The following is a 14804-nucleotide window of genomic DNA, read 5'->3' on the forward strand; positions in this document are numbered from 1 at the left end:
TCCCGGTTTTAAAGGTCCGAGCCGAAGCGTCCTGTGCTTTAAGGAATGTGGTGTACTCGTGTCCGTGAGGTCTGGTAATAGTCTCGGATGTCTGGGAGACACTAATCTTTACTGAGGCTACAACAGTCAGGGCTTTGCTTTTTTTCAGGGCTGTTTAGATTTTTATCACAGAGATGGTTGTCATTTTAACACAAGGTTTTTTGGGTTTTTTTTCCCCCTGATAAATCCGTTTATTACATAAAGGAACACTGTGTTGTGTTTTGGGGGTGCTGTGTGGTTAATGTGTTGTAACTGCGCAAGTATGGTTGTGTTTACATCACTGTTTGAGAATTTAATTGTTTTGTTTTTGTTTTTTCTTTTTCTTTTTTTTTTTAATCCGTCAGAGCTGACCTTTACGAGCAATTTGCTGGCACTGAAACCAGTCACTTATCTGCTCCATCCATCAAAAGTGTTTAAAAAGAAAAAAAAATAGTTTTTCTTCAGGGCCTTGTGTGGCTGGGAAATTTGCATGTACAGCCTTGTTACAAATAATTATCTGCTTCACAAGTCACTGTCTTACCTTGGGCTCTGGGCTCATTTTCCGCTATGCACTGGCATGAACCCAGATAGATTAAAAAAAACAACAACAACAACAACATGACACATCCCTAGATCATCACTCCTCTTACTGTTCTGACTACTGTGCGTTCCTTACTGTATTAATGCATTCATACCAACAGGTGTTTCTACCATCATTTTTCTTCTGTTATTATTCGGAGACGCTTTATGACTTGAGTCTTTGTTCCATCTCACTACAGTATGAAATATGATAGATGTACCTGCCAGATTATGCTACAAAGTGAGGTCGTGGTTTGTTTGGGGGTTTTTTTGTTGTTGTTGTTTTGTTTTTTGGTTTTTTTTTTTCCTTGGGAGGTGGTGTGATGTCTTTTGTATTATCTGCTTTTGGCCTCTCCAGGTTTATGTGTAAAATGAAATATCAGGCTATGATGTCAGTTGGGTTTGTTTGACGTAAGTAAAATAATGTGTGACTTCTGTGATTTTAAGGAGTCGTAAAAAAAAAAAAATATTGTCAGCTTTTGTTTCTCTGCACTAAAAAAAAGGAACAGATTGTTCTAAATCAGTCATTTAGTCTGGGCCTTGAAGCGTAAGCAGGGTCTTGAAACGCGAGCCAGCAAAATACCAAGATAACGTGTTGTGCACTTTTTAACGACCTGTCAGAGATACCTACAGTTGCCATTGCGCTACGAAGCAGCAGCAGATTCAGACGTCTTCAGAATTGTGGCGGGGCTGTTTTCAGATTACCCGAGATTATATAACCACTAATTAGCATTAAATGTGCTGTTCAGGTGTATTCAGTATAAATGGGAAAACGTTCAATTTCAAACTGTAGCAAGTGCTTTAAGTCTTGTATGTTTAAGAGGCAAGGTTTTATAGGAAGCCGCTGGGTTCCTTTTGTGAGGTTGACGTTCCTTTCTTAGCCTTAGGTGAATTAGTCAAAAGAATCTTGTATTGTTGACCATATTATGTATGTATTACATGAACACGAAACTAAAAATGAAAAATTAGTATCCACTTCGTGATTAAAGTGCATATCAAAGTGCACATTGATGTATGACGCAATTGGTGTTGTCTGTATGCAATAATAAATGTACATCAACATGTAACTTTGTGTATATTCTTTTTTTTCCCCTGCCCTCTCCCGTTTAGGATGACTCCACACAGTATAGAAATTATACAAATGAACATTGTATTCGCATTTTGTGGTCTATTATATGCTATATATTACGGTACAAGGATTTTAGCATGACGTAGGGGTTCTACCGGAAGTCATAAGACAGGCCGCTGGATGTGAACAGCAGGTTGAACTACGTACAGTGAGGAGAAAGCAGAAGGGTAAAGTTTATCAGTTTAATCGACATTAGATAAAGCGTTGCAATAATTGAACTGCCAGTTATGATGCCATAGACTGAGTTTTATCAGCTGAAATTTCAAACCATTTTATTTGTTCTAAAATTGTTGCTGGTTAGCTACCAGAAAGTTCTGCAGCTAGAGACACCTGTGTTTTACTTCGGTTCCATGGCAACGCAAGCTAACGCGTAGCGCTAAAAAGAATGATTCAGCTTTACAGTTGAATCAACATTTCAGGGGCAGTATTTCATTTTTTATAAAATCACGTAGAAAGCGAATACAAGTCGTGACTGTGTTCTGAACAGATATTTGTCTCTTTTGACCAGATAAAGCGTGAGGCAGCGATGGTCCAGCTTCACGTTAAACGCGGTGATGAGAGTCAGTTCCTTTTCAACACCACTGTTGATGTATCGCTGGAGACACTGATTAAAGAAGTCACAGCTCTCTATAACGGGAAGCTGAAAGTAGAGCGGATATGTTCAGGTGAGCTAGCAGGAACCTTGTTTTGTCCTGGAAACTGTAGTTGCCAGTAACTGCAGAAGCTGCTTACAATACAATGCAGTAATCTGGCGTCTGCGCTATCAGACTACAAATGTTACTGAGTAAACATCATAGGAACAGAGTTACACAGGCGGAAGTCTGATACTGGAACTTCCCTAACAATTTCGGTTTTTTCCAATGGAATTCCAGGCATTCAGGGAAAGCCACTGAGTTTTACCAGGACTCCTCTAGCATTTTAAATCAATGTCAGTCTTGGAAATATACTTATGCCTACTACTACTACAAATACCATGTAGCGTACTAACACTCTACATTGGAATAGGCGACGACCGCTTTGTTGTATGTGTCTAAACTGTGTAGTTTAATTTCAGTCTGATGTATGTGCTTCCACAGAAATACCCGAGCTTGCGGATCACGGGATAACGCTTCCTCCGAACATGCAAGGGCTCACAGACGATCAGGTCACCGATCTGAAACTCAGGGATGAGTGGGAAGACAAGTGTGTCCCCGGCGGTGGTGCAGTCTTCAATAAGGATGACACTGGACGCAGAAATGGACACGGTAAGCACAGATCAGTCAGCCTGTGAAGATGGGAAATAAAGAATGTTGATTTAATCACAAAGATTGTCTTTATTTTCCCTGTATTTACACTTATTATTTATCACACAATGTTATGCCTCACTCCCTTCCCAAGGATGTAATAATTAACATGTTTTTACATGGGGGTTTTGGGGGTTTTTTTTGGTCTTTTTATAGTAATCACATCATTTTCATCCTGTTGATAAATTATAAATTGTTAACTATGAAAACACAGAAAAACAGATTGCTCACTGAACACTTATTGACTTCACTGAGGTTATTGACAGTGAGGTTATTAGGAGGTTATTGTCATGCTTTATTATATGTTTGTTGAGGACTTTGTCAGACATGAGAAGATTGAACGTTTTAAGTATATAAACCTTTTTTGTCATTCAGCCCCAAATCAGAGAATGAAGGATGTTTTAATGAAAACTGTGGAAGAGGCCAAAGCTTTGATTTCAAAAGTAAGTAATATGTGAGTGACTTTAATTTTTCGTACAGTTATTAACTGGCCTGCTTGCAGGTTTAAGTTGTTTTTAGACAACCTGTTTTCTGTTCCTTTCAGAAACAAGTTCAAGCAAATGTTTGCGTTACCATGGAAATGGTGAAAGAGGCTTTGGACCAGCTCAGAGGTGCAGTCATGATTGTTTACCCAATGGGTCTACCTCCGCACGATCCGATCCAGATGGAATTTGAGAATAAAGAGGATCTAACTGGAACACAGGTAGCTGATGCCTTTTCATCCGTCTTTGCCTCAGCCTTTTATCCTTCATTAAATGATCTAACCGGGTTTGCGGAGTTGATGTAAACGCCGCGATGTCCCTCTGCCCAGGCGTCTTTGCAGGTGATACCGGAGGAAGAGGCTCAGTTATGGTGGGCAAGTAAAGAGATGCAGCGTGGGAAAAAATTGCAAGACTATGTGGGGAAAAACGAGAAAACGAAGATTGTGGTCAAATTACAAAAGGTTTGTTGGGGGGGGGGGGGGGGTAATCTGTATCTCTATTCTTTTCTTCGGACGTTCAGGCGAAACACTAGATTACCTCGTCCGCCCAACGACTGCCGATTCATCTCACCTTGTCCAGTTGGCTGGATTTTTGCACGATTTAAAGAAAAGAGAGGGATCTGATTGTCACACCAAATTAATGAAAGTGTTTCACTGTATTTTCTATATTTTCGGGGTAACAGTAAGGTTTGCTTTCAAGGTTTCCTCAGTTTTAATAAGTTACGGTCAAATGGTTATCAAGTGTTGCTTTGTCTTTCAGAGGGGTCAGGGTGCACCGGCACGAGAGCCAGTGGTTAGTGAGGAGGAGCAGAAACAGATGATGTTACACTATTACAGACGACAGGAGGAACTCAAGGTGAGGCAGTCCCCAAATTCAGTCTTCTCTCAGCCGTAACTCAGCTTCTTACATCACGCATCTATTTGATGACCTCTTTATTAAATATCGAATTTCAACATTGTTCCCTCAGCATGCTTCGGTGTCACCGAATGTTTTGTGTTTTTTGTCGTTTTTCTGTCGTTTACAGAAACTGGACGAAACTGATGACGACGCCTACCTAAACTCCGAGTGGTCGGATCGGCAGGCGCTGAAAAGACAGTTTCAAGGGCTGGCAGATATCAAATGGAGACCCAAATAGATGGTCAGAGATTACTCTTCTGGACTCAACACGACAGTGCTATTGTTCTTTTCTCTGTGTGGATATCAACGCCTTAAAGACTGGCACACAATGAGGCATTCTTCAACAGAGAGTCTGTTTGTTCTCTCTCCACTCTGTTTCATTGTACAGAGCCACAAAAAGATTATAATATATCTAAGCTGGCTTTTTTATTTTTGTTTCTGGTACAATTTGACTACATTAACTGTGCTCTAGTGTTTCTTAATTAAAAGAGAGTTGACTTGATTGCCTAAAGAGCTGATCTTTGAATGCAAATCTTTTATGTCCTTGAACTGTCATTAATAAACTTGGGGGGGGTTCTCGTCTCTGGAGAAACTTTTCCACTTGTGGTGAACTGGAAGAAGGATGCAACACCTTTCCTCTCTTTGTCCATTGGACTGGCTTTAACTCCATTGAAATGTGATGCTGTTTATAGACAGGATGTTACAACACAACTTTAAGAGCCCATAGTGGAAATGACATTGGGTTGACTCAGAGAGAAAGGGATTAATGATTAAAAAATACAGCACATTCAGCCCCCACCCCCGCAAGGCCAAAGCGTAACTTCCGCATGAACTGTGAGGACCAGACAAAATGCATCGCACCAGAATTCACGTGTGGTGAAAAAGAATGCACGTGTCTCTTATAAAAACAGACTTAAACAGACAACAAGACATAAAAGGCATGAGAAGTAACTGATATGTGAATGTGTGTTTAATTTTCACACTAGGGGCTGGATGGCTAAGCCTTCCCTCCACTTAACTTTCATTCTCAATGGATTCACTCAAACAGTAATTTCATGTTGCACCATGTATCTAACATTGTGTTGCCTGTTAGGGTTCAAAATATAAAAATATATATAATAAAATATGAACATATAACTTTAAACACCACAGCACTGAAAAGCTGTATGACAGTTTTGGCCAAGTGGCAGTTTTACATTATAAATATTGAATGCTTGTGTAATTTGTCTCTAAGTGATCGCATTTTATCTGAGGGGAATAATGGGTCGTTAGAACTGGTTACATCAGTGTGTCCAAAGCTCCGCCCACTTAGACGACAGGACAAATGAAACGCGGCCTTTAGTCTACGTTTCGGCATCCCTCTGAGCTTCGTTTAAATTGTGTCGCAAAGTTAGCACGGAGTTCCATTGAGGTAGGCGTTCATCCAGATTTCCTGGATGACTAAATCTCGTCGCTCTATCCTCTCCATCAGCTCCGCAGCCTCTGTGGTGTAAGTCAATTCCTCCCAATGATGCACTTTTCTGGCTACCTCTGACAACAAGGAACTGTCCATCACCGTATCTGAGCCCTCATCCTCACTGTCGTCGTCATCATCGTCGTCATCGTTTTCATCGTTTTCATCGTTTTCGTTGTTTGATTTGTTTCTCCTGATGGTCCTCCTACTGGTTCGCTTTCTTTCATTGAGACCCCTGCTGCAGGATAGTTTCACGGAGACAGCTAGCAGGGTTAGCATCAAACCCATACACACACTGGAGACGAAGAGTAGAGCCGTCATCTCTAGGTTTTCTGAGAAAGGTCAGCGAACAGAAACAGCATCATCTGATTAGACTGTGTAACTCCCCGACAGGAACCCGCTGCACTATTTTCAGCTCTAGCGTATTTAACAGAGAAATATTTATTTTTAGGCGACCAGAGTAAATCCCTAGAGCAGGGGCGTCAAAGTCCAGTCCTGGAGGGCCGGGGTCCTGCTGATTTTTGTTTTCACCTCTTAGTTACCTGTCGATTTTCACCTTGAAAACAGGTGTGGACACTCTTCAGCCTATCAGAGATTCTATTTAGTCGGTCTAAAAGAAAAACAGCAGGACCACGGCCCTCCGGGACTGGATTTTGACACCTGTGCCCTAGAGTATCGATTCCTGGGTTTACCTTTGATGTAGCCGTATGTCATCAGATAGTTGCTCACGACGACTGCATTCTTTTCTGGCGATCTGGCACTTATGGGATGGGCAGGAAGCTCTTCTGCACGAATTTAAAGAGAAATGCAAATACCAGTATTATAGGTTCTATGCGTTGACGAAGAAAAGTGGTTTTCGCAAATTTATTTTTTATTTTGGTCACCTTTTGCGGTACTCTGTCTGGGAGTTGAGGTAGTCCTGAAAACATTTGGATCTGCCTCTTTCAGTAGTGTTTGTGGAACTATCGACACAAAGAGGGTCAAGTTTACCACTGGTGAATAGATTTTTTTTTTCTTTAACTCAGGCCTGCTAGAAAAAAAAATAGCCGGTTGATGATTTACGTTCCGTCACAACGGCTTGGCATTTAAATCAATCACAGGAAGTCTCACAGGAAGCCTAACAAACTCTCTTTCCCCCAGTCATTCTCTATGTTCACTCTCATATAAATCCCACTGCAAATTGTCTGGTTTTTCCCACAAAACATTCAAACAGAAAATAAAACATACTTCATGTAGTTATACCATGTATTTCATGTATTCATGTAGTTATACCATATGTATTTTCTCAACGACATAAAATCAGTTATCAGCATTATTTATAAAAAAAATCCTTAATTTATTATGTTTCAGCTGGATACTCATACGTTAAACAAGATTAGCAGGAATGTAAAGTATGTTTAAGAGCATAAACAAATTCCTACCACAGGAGTAGAATACAGTGAGATGTTTTGTAGTTCCTGGACTACAGGGGTCTCTGAAATGCTGATTATCGACGTTTATAAAGCACCTTTGCCTCCCATAACAGAGTTTTGTCACTATGTCCACAGCTCCATAGTACAAGCAATCTGTTAAAAAAAAACACACACACACACATACAATGAAATTAATACTTCATTCACAGTGAGGAAAGACAAAATTGTAAGATTATAAAGATCACATTCCAGAGGGAGGACACGCAGATTCAGTCCTTAAGGGCTGAAGTCTTGCCGCTTTTCAACCGCAGCAACCCATCAGAGGATGATTTCTACCTGCAAACCAGGTGTATACGGTCCCCAGCCAATCAGAGACGTGCAGTGGTTGGTTAGAAACAAAATCTAGCAGGGTTCATGGGCTCAGGGGCCTAATCGGTGCCCTGGAATGATCTTTTAAAGCTTAGAAACCGTAACGATTGCGCAAAGGGAAAGAGTAACGCAATACGAGAGACTGATACGATAATTCGTTTTTAAAAGGACCATACTAAGACTCAAAAGCCTTTGAGCGATCTTGTGTATATATTTTTTTCTTTTGCCCTGATATCTCATGACCATTGAATGAACTGTTACGAGACGCAGGCCTATCAAATTAAAACTACGGTTTACCAAATGGAGAGACCTCCTTCCTCTCAGAGATACAGACGCTGTCCTCCCCCGCTCGTCTTCCATACACGGCAGCATATATAACCAGCGCTTTGGGATGCTTACAGTGCAACAAGAGCCGCTCTCCCTCACAACCGACTTTCTCCTTGTGTTCAGCTGAAATGACAAAAAAAGGAAAGAAAAGAAAACTCGGGTGGTGAAACAGCCGAGTTTTCGGAGAGCGAGATCGGTTAAAGTTAGCAGTGGGACACAGCAAATACTCACTGGGTTTACACTTGTACGTCACATGGAGGTGTTTAGGGGTGCCAGGGCAAGGGTCGAGGCCGAACGCGTGATGGTTCACCAGCAGCTGACAATCTCTCCGTCCCTGACACTCTGAGAGCATCTTCTGTGTGGTTGATAACACAAGCCTACGTTACAACCAACCAAGACTTCCCTAAGTCACAGTGCCCCTATGTGCATGGATACACAGTTTGGTCAAAGACGATGAAAATCAATATGGTGGGTATCTAATATTAATATCTAATATTAATATGTAATGTGTAATATTAACGTAAGTGGTTTACATTTACATTTATTCAGTTTGCAGGCACTTTTATCTAAAGTGACTTCCAATACAGGCACCACACAAACCAAGCATGTAACCATGAAGGAGCTGTCAGTGGTATAAGTCAATGCCACTGCTAAATTCAATATTAGATCAGATACAAATGCAAGAATGCTGAAGGGAAATAAGAGAGTGAACTACAAGTGGGTCTGTAGGCCCTGTAATATAAACTATCAAGTACCTCCGGCATCAAGTATCTCAAAATAAGTGCTAGCTAGTACCAGCCATAGAAGAAAGGAAGGATACATCATAAAAGTAAGAGCAGACTGAGCAGTATTAGCGTCAGTGTAGATTTATAGTATTTATACGGGGGTGCCTTGAAATATAAATGTAGTTGTCCTATTGCATAATTGATCTTTGAAACGAGGACTTTTCACTCAACACTGCAATGAGTCGTGAACCTGGGCACGCACCTGAAACGCGGCAGGTGCTGAGCAGCGATGATAATCCCTCTTGCAGCGGGAGGGTGTCCAGGAGCCGAAGCGGCCCCGCAATTCTGTTTGCCCATAAAACGCAGACTGGATTGATATGGTAGAATGTCTTGGGCAACGTAACAACAACAGGTCTCCATCGTACGCATGGCTCGAATGACTATTGATAATTTTAGATAAATAACCTATGGGGGAAAACGTAGACATGCCGTTATCTACCCTGCTAAATTTACTTTCCAGCAAACCATTCAAAATATTTATCTTGTTGAACAGGTATATCGAGGATAAAGAATTAACCAAACAAAATTCTGCAGTTTTACTGCCCTCTTAAACTTGTTATTCATCATCATCATCATTATCATCATCATCACCAGCATCATTATTAATACACCAAACTAACTCGAGAAGTCTGCCAATCCGTCCACTTCTTTGGTCCACAGAAGCAGAACACCAAGTATCTGAACAAGACATTTGGGTCGATGAGTCCTGAAACACGTCATGTATTCCGCTGAGATCATGCTCGATCATTTAGACTTGGCATCAAAGCTTCAATACCAAGAAAAAAAAACTGGAGAGTAAAAAGTAAAACACGGCACCCACACCTGCGCGACATAAAATCCTTCAGCAGTAACGGCATTTAGAGCCTCATAGCGTACAAATTTCCGTTCGTCTTGTACATCCTTGTGGAACAACCAGCGCTACTGCCCAGTTTTTAGAAGTTTTGAGCAAAGAGTAGCATTAAAAATCTGCTTTAAAATATTCCTGTTTAAATTTTTGCACACAGACTTCAAAATTCCGGTTACTGGATGTCGAAGTAATGAGACGCGTGTTTCAAGGTAATGCGGGCGTTTCAAGAAGCTAAAAATAACAAATACGCAACAACTTGAAACTCCCTTAAACTGAAGGCGTTCTGATATTGCTTTAGTCAAAAATTGGATCTCTAGAGCAAAAGTTAAAGTTACGATATTGTGGTCCGCCAGAAGACTGATTATCATTTAATACGAGGAATAACTTTATCGGAGTTGTGGAGGGGGCGTGGTCGTCTGTACAGTCCAAGGAAATACAAAACGTAATAGAATGAAAGAATTTGTTAATATGGACTGTTTTAACAAGCCTGCGTCATGTAGACACTTTGTAGTCTATAATTAATGTCAACATAACACTTTCAGTGCTGTAATATTACACTCGTTCTGGAGTTGCTTCGTATGCCTGTTTTAACAGGTAAGACAGCAGAAACTTGCCATTGTTCTTTAGTAGCACGAGCTTTTATGAGACACGTAAAATTCAGATCATTACCGTGTTATGACAGTTTGGCAACTTTGTGACACAGAATCTAATTCGTGTGACAGTTAAGTTAAGAGGACTCTTCTTATTCTGCCATCGTGGATCAATTAATTTTCTGTTCGATGTGGACCGTTTACTAGGTCGTAAAAGAAAACCATATTTCAGAATTGTTTGTCCAGTTTCCTAAATGCACACTGGGTGCAGAGTAAGCGTTTAGATTGTCCATGTCATGTATGTTCGACACATTTAATTTAAAACTGGATCTGTGGGACGTAATAGTATAAGTTGCCGGAGTAGTGGTCGTGTTTCAGTTGTAACAGGGCAATCAACTTGCACTTTACTGTTGGTTGCTCTCTGCTGCCCTCCACTGGATAGAACATAGAAGATCAGAATGAGATTTCACTCTACTCACTCACTCATTCATTTCATTCACTCACTCACTATCTATGCCGCTTATCCTGATTAGGGACGCGGGGGGTGCTGGAGCCTATCCCAGCGCTCATAGGGCGAAAGGCGGGGAAACACCCTGGACAGGTCGCCAGTCCTTCGCAGGGCAGGTTTCACTCTAGGTGAATGTAATTAGTACAATCGTAAAAAACGAGTTGATCCTGTGTGCTCATTAGATTAGATTAGATTAGATTAGATTCAACTTTATTGTCATTGTGCAGAGTACTGGTACAAAGCCAATGAAATGCAGTAGCATCTAACCAGAAGTGCAAAAGCATAGCATTATTTACAGGTAAGTGCAGGTAGTGAGTACTGCAGTAGTGATATTGTATCTTACATTATATACAGTATTATAGAAAGTGGAGATATAGTATGTACAGCGTTTAAGACGGTGGTGAGCAAATATACAGATATGTACATGTATATATATTTAAATGATCTACACAGAGGTGAAGCTGCCAGAGTAGACAGAGGAGTGTATATGTATAGGTTGATAGATATAATAGACAAAATATATACAGTAAGTTTATGTACAGTTTTAAATAGGGTAAAAGGAGCAGGAAAACAGTGCATATAGTACAGAGATAGTGCATAAAGTACAGATAGTGCAGTGGAGTGCAAATGAAGCTAGCGCTGTGGTGTGGAGTTCAGCAGGGTCACAGCCTCATGGAAGAAGCTCTTCCTGAGCCGGCTGGTGCGGGAGCGGAGGCTCTTGTAGCGCCTGCCAGATGGGAGGAGGGTAAAGAGTCCGTGGTGGGGGTGGGATGCATCCTTGATGATGCTTTTCGCCCGACCCAGGCAGCGTTTGGTGTAAATGTTCTCAATGGTGGGCAGCTGGGTGCCGGTGATCCGTTGGGCAGTTTTCACCACCCGCTGGAGTGCTTTACGGTCTGCTGCGGAGCAGTTGCCATACCACACTGAGATGCAGTTGGTGAGTATGCTCTCAATGGTACAGCGGTAAAAGCCCACCAGTATCTTGGAGCACAGATGAGCTTTCTTAAGGCTCCACAGGAAGTAAAGCCGCTGTTGTGCCTTTTTGATGAGGATGGAGGAGTTCAGGGACCAGGTGAGATTGTCAGAGATGTGGACGCCCAGGAGTTTGAAGCTAGGTACACGCTCCACTACAGCTCCGTTGATGTAGATGGGGGCGTGTGCTTTGCTCCTAGCACGCCTGAAGTCCACAATGATCTCCTTGGTCTTCTGAGTGTTAAGGGCCAGGTTGTTGTCTGCGCACCGCCAGATGCTCGACCTCGTCTCTGTAGGCCATCTCGTCGTCCTCTCTGATCAGGCCTACCACCGTGGTGTTGTCTGCAAACTTGATTATGGTGTTGGAACCATGAACAGGGACGCAGTCGTAGGTGAAGAGGGAGTACAGGAGAGGGCTCAGCACACAGCCTTGTGGCACGCCGGTGCTCAGAGTGAGAGTGGAAGAGGTGAGGTAGTCTAACTTAACAGACTGGGGTCTGTTAGTCAGAAAGTCCAGAGTCCAGTTGCGCAGGGATGTGCTAATACCAAGCTGGCTAAGCTTAGAGATCAGCTTGGAGACGCAACTGATAGACACAACTGTAACGGTGTAAGCGTAGATCATTATCAGTGAAAGTTGAATGAACTTGTTTTTAGCACTGGTAATGAAAACTATGAAAGGGAACTGATGTAGTTCTGATTTCCTGTGTTGGAGCGTTTAAAATGTTAAATCTTTTGTCAAGTTTTTTTTTTCTAACACACAATCCACAAGGTCAAATATTCAAACATTCACATTACACAAATTAACAGCAGTGTTCAGAGTTTAAAATGTGAACAGATAATACATTGCCTCTAACAGGAATTGTTATGTGCACATATGTTGGACTGATTGGTTTGTTTGTTTGTTGGTTGACTAAATGATTTGTTCATTGCTTAATTAATTATTTTGGAGTTCATGGTATTCTCACAGTTTCCATTTTACAGCTAAATGTAGTTTCCCTGTCTGGTATATTTGCTTCAACATAATAGTGATTCAATTTTCAATTGCCCCACCGAAAACTTGGTGGTTTGAAGAGAATAGCATATGAACACAAACCAGCAAATGAGACAGAGAGAGAAAAATACAGAGAAAATGTATAGCATCTCTCACAGTCTCATAAAACAGTTGACAACAAGGTTCAGTTCAATTATTCTTGGTATTAGAGGTACCCAGAAAGCACCTAAAATAGAGATGCCAAAATTGTGACTTGGTTGTTTGTTTGTTAGTTTGTTTGTTTGTGTGAAAAAAAACGTATACTTTTAAGTTATGTATGTTTCTGTTGATTCAAATTCATTATTAATATTGAAAAAAAAATGTAATTCCACATGTTGGGAAAAGTAACAGTGTGTGGGTGTAGTGTCATTTACATAGACTTTTCATCTCTTTTATGCAGTCTTTGGCAGTAATGGTGTTGAGGTCTGATATTCATGGGAAAGACAATCCAACTACAATCTTCTCCTGCATCCTTTATTGAGTTAGTGAAATGCCAAACAGATAAAGGCCCTGTGTTAATGTTTATGTCTGTTTCATTTCTCCGGATGGATTTCTGTCTGCGTGGGAAGGCAGACAACTTTCGCCTTGACCTTTTAAGGCAATGGGTCGTATTTTTCCACACTCGTCTCAGACGAAATGGGACAGGGGTATTTTAATGGAAATTACACATGAGATTGCACGTCCACCGTTCTCCTTCATACGGTTCCACAATGTGGAGCTGTTTTTTTTTTATGTAAGCAGCGGGTTTAAGTTGTAAAGACACAGTCTTAATATTGTAAGCAACTACTTCTCCTTTATTTTTAATTCAGTTTACAGTTAGATTTTTATGAATCATTTAGATGACAAAAGAAAAACTTTATAAAACAAACCAAAACATTTGACAAACTGCTCTTTCCCCGGTGTTAAGGTTACAGCGGTCTCCAACATGACACAAATAACATTATTGTCTAAAACTGTGGTATTCAATCTCGTGCAGAATTAAATACACACCTTTGATTAAAATGGGACAATCTTTAGTAAGTTACTCAAAGTGTAGTAAAATCAGCGCAAATGGGGATGAAACAAACAACACATATCACAGTATTCTTTACTGCTGTAAGTCAGCACATGTTAGCGTGTTTTGTACACTATATAATCTTTTTACAGCAGTTCTGCAATTCTTGTTACATCAGTTTTTCTTTCAAGGAGAAAGTGATTGGGGCGAATCAGAAAAGTTGCAAGAGGTTTGCTCCTCCACAGCTGCAGAGGAAAAGGGGACTGTTACTCCCGCTGCTGGCCACCGGAATAAAGGACCCTCTATTCGTGAATGGCTGGTCGTTAAATTTCATGAACATGAAGTTGAAATTGAATTGAAGTTGAAAGGAGGAATATGAGAATGAAGATACTATAAGTGGGGCAGGACATGAAGATGAATGAGATAGAGATGCAAGAGTGTTTCGGTTATCAGTGCCAGCATCAGAGAACAATAGTTCAATCTGTAAAATAAATATTGTCCCATGAATTCATGTTGTATGCCTCATGACTCATTCCGTAATATCAAAACCAATTTATAGACTCTGTGAATATTTTTACATACTGTTATGCTGACACCCCATAAAGCCCCAGTTTCAAAGTGAAAGGTGCAACGGGCCAAAAAACCTTAAAGTTACAAGCAGTTGGAGAGAAGGTGGTGCAGGTTTTCCTTTTTGGGTCAAACATGATATCTCGTGTCCCAAAAGTCAAATAGTTTTTGCTATCATTTATTTTACGCGTTTGAAAACTATCCTGAACACTAACGTGAGGAGCCTGAACGACTCCTCCAAAACTGCTGAATCTGCTTGTGCAGGGTCAGGCGAAGTATCATTTTAAAGTAGGGCCTAAGTGATTCGTTCAAGTTATATAGAGAGTTATATAGAAACCATAACACATCCTGGTGACATTTAAGTAAAAGGTGCGACAGTGAGGGAATGACTGCTGCGATTAAAGTACCGTGCAACTCTAGGGGCTGACGATGGGTGGCGGTAGTCTATATATCTTTGAATCGTGCCACAGTTACATGTTCCCTATCGCTAAGAAGAAGATAAAAGAAAGTTTGAACGTATGGCGCATATCCGCCGAGCAGTTATGCGCGCCTAAATACAAAA

At 40.9% G+C, this 14804-nt stretch overlaps 2 protein-coding genes across 2 annotated transcripts; one reads left to right on the forward strand and one right to left on the reverse strand.

The window, feature by feature from the left end:
• Positions 1-1847: 1847 nt before the first annotated feature.
• Positions 1848-4825, forward strand: cfap298 (cilia and flagella associated protein 298). The gene is made up of 8 exons (XM_030792876.1): positions 1848-1893; positions 2235-2391; positions 2803-2970; positions 3385-3452; positions 3554-3712; positions 3821-3952; positions 4251-4346; positions 4516-4825. The coding sequence occupies exons 2-8, from the start codon at positions 2253-2255 to the stop codon at positions 4624-4626; spliced, it is 873 nt and encodes a 290-aa protein (XP_030648736.1). The 5' UTR covers positions 1848-1893; positions 2235-2252; the 3' UTR covers positions 4627-4825.
• An 846-nt stretch (positions 4826-5671) lies between these two features.
• eva1c (eva-1 homolog C (C. elegans)) lies at positions 5672-9472 on the reverse strand. The gene is made up of 8 exons (XM_030793102.1): positions 9355-9472; positions 8937-9139; positions 8181-8304; positions 7920-8072; positions 7263-7406; positions 6726-6803; positions 6534-6626; positions 5672-6173 (listed from the first exon to the last, which is right to left on the reverse strand). The coding sequence occupies exons 1-8, from the start codon at positions 9470-9472 to the stop codon at positions 5779-5781; spliced, it is 1308 nt and encodes a 435-aa protein (XP_030648962.1). The 3' UTR covers positions 5672-5778.
• Positions 9473-14804: the final 5332 nt, after the last annotated feature.

Source organism: Chanos chanos, chromosome 15, assembly GCF_902362185.1.
Source record: "Chanos chanos chromosome 15, fChaCha1.1, whole genome shotgun sequence".
Classification (NCBI taxonomy): Eukaryota; Metazoa; Chordata; class Actinopteri; order Gonorynchiformes; family Chanidae; genus Chanos; species Chanos chanos.